At 30.7% G+C, this 10,100-nt stretch overlaps 1 protein-coding gene across 1 annotated transcript; it reads left to right on the forward strand.

Annotated features, from left to right (window-relative positions):
* Nucleotides 1-588: 588 nt before the first annotated feature.
* Nucleotides 589-3,784, forward strand: LOC131054525 (protein HOTHEAD-like). The gene is made up of 5 exons (XM_057989057.1): nucleotides 589-610; nucleotides 1,984-2,634; nucleotides 2,819-3,205; nucleotides 3,389-3,644; nucleotides 3,742-3,784. Exons 1-5 carry the CDS (start codon nucleotides 589-591, stop codon nucleotides 3,782-3,784), a joined length of 1,359 nt encoding a protein of 452 aa, XP_057845040.1.
* The last annotated feature ends 6,316 nt before the right edge of the window (nucleotides 3,785-10,100 follow it).

Genomic DNA, 10,100 nt, shown 5'->3' on the forward strand with positions numbered 1-10,100 from the left:
ACACAATAATAGAGTTCATTATATTAATAATAATTAATGAATATTATCATAATTTAATATTAAATTAAATTTTTATAAATTAATTTTTATGGGTCTTACTCATTCCAAAGTCTTTTCTTCCTCTTGTTTTGTTTTAAGATCATGTGTTCTTCCTAGTCTTTCACTTCTTCTTGTTTATGGATAATTGAATGCTAGGAACGTACACAACAAATCCAAAACAATCATATATTTAACCAAATTTTTTTATAAGAACATCTCTTTGCTCATTAATAAAAATATAAATAATAATTCAATCTTCCTCATGAAACTCAAAGGCCCTTTCTTTCTCCTCCAAATTCTATTTGAATGTCTTAGAAAAACCTCTTTGCATAACACTTTGGACGGTTGCAGAGGGTTTGACATTTTGAGCTAAATCCACGCATGGATTAGTCGATTAGTAAACGTACATCTGAATTATAGGTCAACAATTACAATAATAATAAAAAAAAAGGTGATGACATAACGCAAGTTGTAAATGGTTGACATTTTTCAGTTGAATCTTAAGTTCTATAAGATTTTTATGGTTTAATTTTAAGTTTCTTTAAGTTAATGCGGGTGGAGTTTAAATTCGGTAAGATTATTCAGCGGGGATTTCTTATATTGAATAATAAAAAATCATTTCAATGACAATCGATACATTTGAATGCTTATGACAGATGTAAAGCGTTCACGATCTCAAGTACATATTAATTTTAAATAAGCTTTTATTGAAAAGCGTACACATTACTTCTGTCCACCCTCATCCTCATAAATGGTTGACACTTCCAAGTATAGATTAATTCTAAACAAACACTTATAATAATGAAAGTTGGGAGAGGTTGACAATTTCTCTTTGGAATATTTCATATTCAACAAGATCAGAAAAACGTGCAATGAATTTCAACACTTGTATGTCATCGGCGTGACGTCAAAAAGAAAGATCAATCATCCTCGTATCTCATCTATAAAAGGATACAAGAGCTTCACAAAATATTCATCTCACTTTCAATTCTAGAAGAGGAATTAGATTGAATAATGAGGATGAAGATACAATTCCTTTTGATTTCGTGCCTCTTGATTGTTACATATCAACGCCATCAATTCTGTTCACAAGCAACATCTAAACTAGGTCTGTACTAACTTTCACGATTTTGTTTGGAATCATTTTTTTTCTTCCGAGGTACAATTATTTCTTAGTCTCTGACTTTGCAATTATAGCCTCATGGTTTGATATTTTGTTGTGTATTTCTTGTTTAACTGTTTAGTTTTGCACGCTAACTTCTAAAAAGAGTAACATTGCTGATGATATTGAAATTTCAAAAATTGAAAAAGTAGTGCTAAAATTCTTTAACTAGAGTTTGATGGTATGGAAAATCATGACCCATTTGCCAAAATTTTCAGCATATCTTTTATCATTTTCATATCCAACACATATTCTTTGTTTTATTTTGATGTCTATGAACTATATTTGGCATGAAATATGAATTTTTTTTGTTGTTGCTATTTTAAGTTGACTTCATAGCTATTAATTTTTCACGTTCCGTTCTATTTTTCTCATATTAAATCCATGTAACAGAAAAAACAGGCTTTGGCCTGTCATTGTTGTGCAAGTATTACGATACTATGGTAATACCATGAGGAAGTGACCTTGTTCTATCATCTGAGCTATCTTTTGTTGATGCATACTCCTGTACTGCATATGCATGCAATATCCTCCTAGCAGAATCATATCTATAAATACATACTTATTAATATATTTTATTCAGTAAATTCCTCCTCATAATCTTTTCTTAATCCAGCCACTGGCATAATCAGCAAATAGAAGTACAGAATGAGATTACCCCTTTTTTTAAATGGGAAAAAATGATAATTCATCAGGGTAGCATGTCGAAAATTGTTATGAATACACACATGAAAAAAACTGTTATGGCTATATTTAATTCTCTGTGTTTTAAATATTTGCAGAATACCCATATCCGTTCATGACATTTGATGCTGCAAAGGCGGCTGCAAGGAGTTATGATTACATTGTGGTTGGAGGAGGTGCAGCTGGGTGTCCCCTGGCTGCAACTCTCTCACAGCACTACTCTGTTTTGCTATTGGAGAGGGGAGACTCTCCCTATGGAAATCCCGATGTGGAGGATTTCAGAGCCTTTTTCAAGCTTTTGGGGGGTCCCAAAAATTATCCAGATGTAGCGCAGGGCTTTGTGTCAGAAGATGGAATGCAATTGGTAAGGGGGAGAGTTTTGGGAGGTGGAACAGCCATCAACGCTGGCTTCTACAGCAGGGCGAGCTCTGAATATATAGGGAAAATGAAATGGGATAAGAAACTTGTGAATGAATCGTATGAATGGGTGGAGAAGTTAAATGTCTTCAAACCAGAGAAGCTTTCTACTATTAATTCTGCTATCAAGGATGGGCTTATTGAAGCAGGAATTCTTCCATACAATGGATATAGTTTGGAACATTTGGAGGGCACCAAGATCGGTGCTTCAATTTTTGACAAGAATGGAAAGAGACATACAGCCGCAGATCTTCTCCAGTATGCAAATCCACACAATATTGTAGTTCTTCTGAATGCTACAGCCAGCAAAGTCCTTTTCAAGAAGGCATCAGGTTGGTATAGATCTTTTATTTTGGAATTCTCGTGTTTTCAAACTAGATTAATATTTCTTCTATCTTTTATAATATATAGAGATCTCAGAAGCTACAACCATTTCAAGTTATAGACCAGGTTCATATTACAATATTTCTTGCTCCTAATATGTATCTTACATTGTGAAGAATATTTATATTGCAGGAAAGCCTAAGGCTATTGGAGTGAACATAACGAGTGGTATTGATGGTTTGCATATTCAAGTATTACTTAATAAATTGTCAACCAAGAATGAGGTGATTTTGTCAGCAGGAACTCTAGGCAGCACTCAACTTCTACTATTAAGTGGAATTGGTCCAGTACAACAACTTAAAAAGTTGAATATACCTATTGTTTTAGATTTACCCTCAATAGGAAAAAATGTTCAAGATAATCCTATTGTAAATTTCATAATAGAATCATCCAAACCACTTGAATTTGCTACTACACAAGTAGTAGGCATTCTAGATGATTCAAATCTCTACATTGAGCCTCTTAGCTTTCCCCAGCAAAATAATGCTACAAACACACAATATTTAGGTTTTGTTGCAGGTAAGGTGGCATTTCCATTATCAAGGGGTAACCTTTGGCTTAGAAGCACAAATCCTCAAGATAACCCATATGTTCGTTACAATTACTATTCAAACCCTCTTGATTTAAAAAAATGTATGTTATGTGTGAAAGTAATGGTTAATCTAAGTATGACATCGTCTATTCAAGAATTTGCATTTATAGATAATGGACATTCAAAAATACTTCGATTCTTGGGGACCGCATTGCCAAAGAATATATCAAATGATGATTCCTTGGCCAAGTTCTGCAAAGATACACTAAGTACAATTTTCCATTACCATGGGGGTTGTCAGGTTGATTTGGTTGTTGACAAAAGATATCAAGTCAAAGGTGTTGATAATCTAAGAGTTGTGGATGGCTCAATCTATAAGGATTCTCCTGGCACTAATCCACAAGCCACTACCATGATGCTTGGAAGGTACTTTATTTATTTACAATTAATCTACATTATTTAGGCCCCAAAGATTTCAAGTTACAACATTAACAAAAATATTTTATTATTGCAACACATGCAGGTATATGGGAGTTAATATCATTCAAGGACGCATGAAGACCTAACAATATTCCAAGATTGGCTAAAATAATTTACACAATGTATTTCCTTTTAATAGTAAAATAAATCAACGCTACCATTTAGAATAATGGTATGGATAACATTTGTAATTTTCATTTCCATCTTGTCCCCTCTTTTACATGAATATAAGTATTTTGAAGTTCCATATAAAAAATACATTCTATTTAAAATCAATAATATGATTTAAAATAATACAATTCATAACATATAAAATTGTCATTTCTATCTCGTCCCTTCTTTCACATGAATATAAATATTCTAAGTTTCATACCAAAGCATGTTTGCTATTTAAATTTATTTGATCCTTCACAAAAAAAAATTGGTTCTAATATTTTAGAACTTAATAGAAACCTAAGTTTGTCTTAGGATTTTGTAAATCAAAGAAGTGTTTAGCTATAAAATTGTTTCTTTTTTAGCCATGCGACACTTATGTTTCCAACTTTATTGATTTACTCCTATATTGGAAAGTGATCATGTTGTTTTAACTGCTTTTCCAATAGTAGGCATAAGATATGTGTGCTTGAATGATTTTAAATGAAACTCTATAATATTATAATGGTGAAATTTGTATATACATGTCATTTTCCTATTTCTATTTGGAACTATATTGCATACGTATAATTTTAAATGACATGATATTGTATGAATTTTGACTTTTTCTCCTAACTTCTTTATCCTTTTATGCAAATATATACTTATATACAATCATTAATACCTCAATCATCTATACATACTCCTCTGAATTCATCTTAATGGACTATTTATCACACTTATTAATGTAGTTAGTTCCATTTAGTTAAATTTTTGCTTGGATCTAACCATTTATCAATACCAAGACAAGTTTCTAGTTGCAAGCATGTCCCTTTCCAATTTAAACTTTAAATATCATATTTTGGTTGGTTATCCCCCTTTACATTCTAATTTTATAAGAATCAACATGATTTTCACATAATTTCATTCAGTATAATTACTAAAGGATATTAAATATATTCATTCTTATCATCTATTAATATGATAAATTATGATTAAAAGTTTAATCAAGTTAGATATTAATCAATAAATATATATTTTTATTTCGTACAATAAAATACATGGATAGTTTTATTATTATTAATTTTCTTATTAGTTTTAATATTTGTCAATTTTGAAAGGGTTAATCAAGGCATGAAATCATTAAATGCTCTTTGTTTCACTGTATTATAAGATCTTATCATAATACAACAAAAAATCAAAGCATGAATGATTCAATATATATATGATAGATCATTTAAAGATATAATTTACAAATAATAGATAGGTTTTAACTAACACAATGAAAACATATATAAATGAATAGGTGGTTCTCTCAATGATTTGTTCTTCACATCACCTTGTTGATTATAATGGAGCCTTGCCATTAGTCAAGATGAAGACCATGATCTCTCTTATAACACCAAGTAATCCATTTAAAGTACCTAACCTCCTTAAGTATAGTGTTTGTATCTTGGCAGAGCTTTTAAATAATGGAATGTACTACATTAAAAACCCAAGATGAATGATAAATAAAAGAATCACTAATGACTTGAGCTTAGCTGTTTAGGTCGAGCTACATTATGTATCTCTCAATTGAGTTGGCCTCTCTCAACATGAATAACATATAAATATAATTGGATCTATGTTGCTCATGTATGAACTAATGTCACTTATTCTCAATTATTTTTCTCTCTTAAGGTAATATAGAACCCAAAGATTCATTTACTACCCAAAGGGTCATGGTACTCTTATCCACATATACGAAGGTTATTATATGTTTTCTAAAAGAACTAACCCTAGGAAAAAAGGAATAGAAGACTATGGTTTGTGGTATCCCAAAAGATCTAATTCACTCTTATTGCCTATATGGATGCATGTTGGGTTGGTTGTGTGGATGACAGGAAAGGTATTAGTGGGGTTGCATTTTTCCTTGGACCCCAATTGGTTTCTTGGTCAAATAAGAAATAGGATTTAGTACCTCTGTCTACTACTGAAGCTGAACATATTATTGCCGCTACTTGTTGTATTTAGGTATTATAGATTAAAAAATTCAAAGACATTGAAATATTGTTTGATGAACCTCTTTCTATCTGCTATGATAATACTAGTCTAATAAAATTCAAAAAGTAGTGCTAAAATTCTTTAACTAGAGTTTGATGGTATGGAAAATCATGACCCATTTGCCAAAATTTTCAGCATATCTTAAATCCATGAAATATGAAAAAAAAAATTGTTGCTATTTTAAGTTAGCTTCATAGTTATTAATTTTTCACGTTCCGTTCTATTTTTCTCATATTAAATCCATGTAACAGAAAAAAACAAGCTTTGGCCTGTCATTGTTGTACAAGTATTACGATACTATGGTAACACCATGAGGAAGTGACCTTGTTCTATCATCTGAGCTATCTTTTGTTGATGCATACTCCTGTACTGCCTATGCATGCAATATCCTCCTAGCAGAATCATATCAATAAATTCTTGCTTACTAATTATTTTATTCAGTAAATTCCTCCTCATAATCTTTTCTTAATCTAGCCACTCGCATAATCAGCAAATAGAAGTGCAGAATGAGATTACCCCTTTTTTAAAATGGGAAAAAATGATCATTGAGAGTGGCATGTGGAAAATTGTTATGAATATCAATAAGTCATAAATTAGGGTTTTTGTTAAATTTGGCATACTATTTATCATAGGGTTACTTTCATTTAGGGATTGGTTTATGGGTGTGGTTTAATTTCATGATTACATTTTCGTGCTATAACATTTAATTGAAACAAAGGTTAACATTGGCAAATTCATTAGTTTTCACTTTTAATCTTTGTATGTAGTGTTCTTCCAATTTGAGAGGTTATAGTTGGTATATTTTACAAAGGTGTTCTTCTATGGTTAATCTAGTTTTCTATTCTTCTTTTATATAATTTGGCTACATGATTCCTTTTAATAATATATCTATGTTATTTTAATTTTATTTCAAAAATATAATTAAAATCATTAAAAATATTCTTATGTCAAACTTTAATTGATTTGAAAACAAACAAACAATAAATATACTTACATAAACCACATAAAATAGGACTACTTATATGACAACTATTTAATAAGTTTAATCAATTTTAAAAATTAACTTATTGTAAATCATTTTTATATGGTCAAATTTATTGTAATGCATAAGGAACTTTTATGTACCAATCTTCTATTTAATGATTAGATGTAATAGGCGGTTACACATTTGGAGATCAACTATCTGAATATTTCAAACATTTAGATTAATATAATATAAATAAAATATTTTAAAGAATAAAAATGCAATATAAGTAAAATATATTTTAAAAAAATTTAAAAATTAAAAATTTATTAAATAAAATATAATAAATATTAAAAAATATTATTAAAACATAACTAAAATATATTGATTTTTAGACAAATGAGCCATATTATTATAAATTACAAATTACATTCACCATATTATTTATCAATTTTTTATGATAGTTTCTTGTATTTTACATAATAGAAAACAACAATTTTTTTTCTATATTTTAGAGTTATTGAATGCATATATGATGTGTATATTAAGAAAAAAATATTTTAATATAATTAAATTAAAATGTACAATCATATAAATTTGATCTAAAGATTAATAAAATATTATTCAAATTGATATCAATTATTTTTTAAATTATTTCTACCTATAAAACTTAAATAAATTAATAACAATCTATATCTAAAAATATCACTTATGTTAATTACATTAATGTTTTACTCAAAATCTCAAAATTAAAATTTATATATAAATTTTTAAAATTTAATAAATTTCTGGATCCAATAGAAAAAAAACAATTTAATAAATAGGGGAAGAGCACGAGTAGTTGAGCATGTACCAATTGTTGTGAGGGTTGTTGATACCTTTTGTTCCAAAAATTGAACAAATAAAACCTATTGTTTGAAACATAAATTATTAATTTTTGTTAAGAAATGTACCAATAGTTGTTAGGAAATGTACTAATATTGTAAAAAGTAACCAATCAGGGGATGCCATATCAGTTGCACAACTATTGGGGCCTCTTTTGCATGCCTATTGGTCTCACTTGTTTTTGGGCTGTTTTGGACACCTTGGCAAAAAGCATGCTGATGTGGCACTATACTTGATGATGCAGTGCTGAAAGCTTGCTTGTAAGCAGGGGACTTGCCAAGTAAAGTACTGTAAAAAATTGGAAGTGATTTGAAATTTCCATATAAAATTTTGAAAAGCGTGAAGTAAGGATGCTCAACTACCGGTGCTCTTCCCCTAGATATAATTTTAAAAATAATAAAATTTATTAAAAAATAAATTTAAAATGTTAGTCACATGAAAATAATATTTTTTTATCAATATACCTAACTTAATATTATGTTAAATCATTATGTTTTTAACGGCACCGTTTTCCTTTGGCATTGTTTACCCCGAGGCCTGCTCACGATGGTAGTTACCTGCATAAGGATGAGCCTAAGCTATGCAATGCCTTTTAAAGGGCTGCATAGCCAGTGCCAAATTTTTATTTGGCGATGTGAAACGTCCTTGTCCTTCACTTGTCCGTTCTGGTTCCAAGACAAGACTGAAGATGAAGAGCACTAGCTGCACTAAGGCTGCCATCTTCACCGGGAAACATCTAATCGACTTTATAATAACGTCTACAGATTACTCACTGTTGAATCAAACCAATTCCTCCTGTTCGTACCAGCCATTTTACGGATTCAAAAACAAAAACTTAAAAAAATTGATTTGGAGTCTTAATATCATTAAAAAAAAAAAAATTGTGAAAATTGGGACAGTTCGTATAATCTGACTTTTTGGAGAAGTCATAATCACCATGTTCAGGTACATATTTTCGAACTTTTCTTGATGAGAAATGACTTCAGTAGCTGTTGGGGCTACACGCTCCTACTCAAACACAGACTAGCAGATAATTATTGCATGACCGAAACTGTGATCATTACTTTGTACCGCAGTAAATAGTGAATGTAATGCTTAACAATTCACTTGTACTCTCCAGCCCAGCATCAACTCTTATTTAATGCAGCACTGATCAAATGGAAGTTCAAATCTCCTAGGCACATCTGTCTCTTATTTCATGCGTAAAGCGTGATTTTGAAGTCCACAAGTCGCCCTGGTGACATTCTGTTTTAGGGATTTCTAGTGCAGCAAGTTTCCAGGTACATGCATATTCCTAAACTTATTTTTCTTGTTTATATCTTGCTCTTGTTTATATCTTGCTCTTGTATGATGTTTTATAGGGCATTGCTTTGTCTATTTATTAGGGGAAAGGACCTAGTAGTTGAGCATGTTCCAATTGTTGTGAGGGTTGTTGATACCTTTTGTTCCAAAAATTGAACAAATAAAATCTATTGTTTGAAACAAAAAATATCAATTTTTGTTAGGAAATGTACCAACAGTTGTTAGGAAATGTACCAATAGTTGTTAAGAAATGTACTAATATTGTAAAAAGTAACCAATCAGATGATGCCACATCGGCTGCACAACTATTGGGGTCTCTAATGCACGCCTATTGGTCTCACTTTTTTTTGGGGCTGTTTTGGACACCTTGGCAAAAAGCATGCTGATGTGGCATCATATTTGATGATGTGGCCCTGAAACCTTAGTTATAAGCAGGGGACTTGCCAAGTAAGCTGCTGAAAAAAATCGGAGTGATTCGAAATTTCCAAGTAGGATTTTGAGAAGCGTGAAGTTAGGGTGCACGACTACTGGGTCCTTTCCCCTAGTAGAGTTATGTTGGTCTATATTAGTTTATGCATTTTCAGGCGAAATGTTGGGTGTTCTGTGTTTTAAATCCAAGGCGATTCTGCCCTTAAAGTTGTGTGAGCTTTGGTTCTGCTAAGTGGAAAAACGAGAAACCCCGTCATTGTTAGCTTAAAGTAAATGCCAAAAGGTATTTAGCAAAGTTTATTGTATAGTACTTATGTTAATGAGTGAACAACTAAGCCCCTTTGATCGGATATAATATGTGAAAGATGAACTTCCCAACTGCCGCTCATATAATAGTATACCTCCATTTGAAAGAAGCAGCTCATGATTCATCACAAATGACTTTATTTCCTAAAATCATGTATTGTGGAATATGAGTTGTGTACAAAATTAAATTTAGTTTTTGAATTTCATTTGAATAAGTTTTAATAATTGAAATTTTGCTTGATTTGACTTGTTTTCCAAGAGTGGTGTTGTTTAGGGGTATTGTTAAGATTGCTAAATAAGAATTAATTCTTTAGAGATCAATTCTTAGAGGGGTGGATTTT

Source organism: Cryptomeria japonica, chromosome 7 (assembly GCF_030272615.1).
Source record: "Cryptomeria japonica chromosome 7, Sugi_1.0, whole genome shotgun sequence".
In the NCBI taxonomy this organism is placed as follows: Eukaryota; Viridiplantae; Streptophyta; class Pinopsida; order Cupressales; family Cupressaceae; genus Cryptomeria; species Cryptomeria japonica.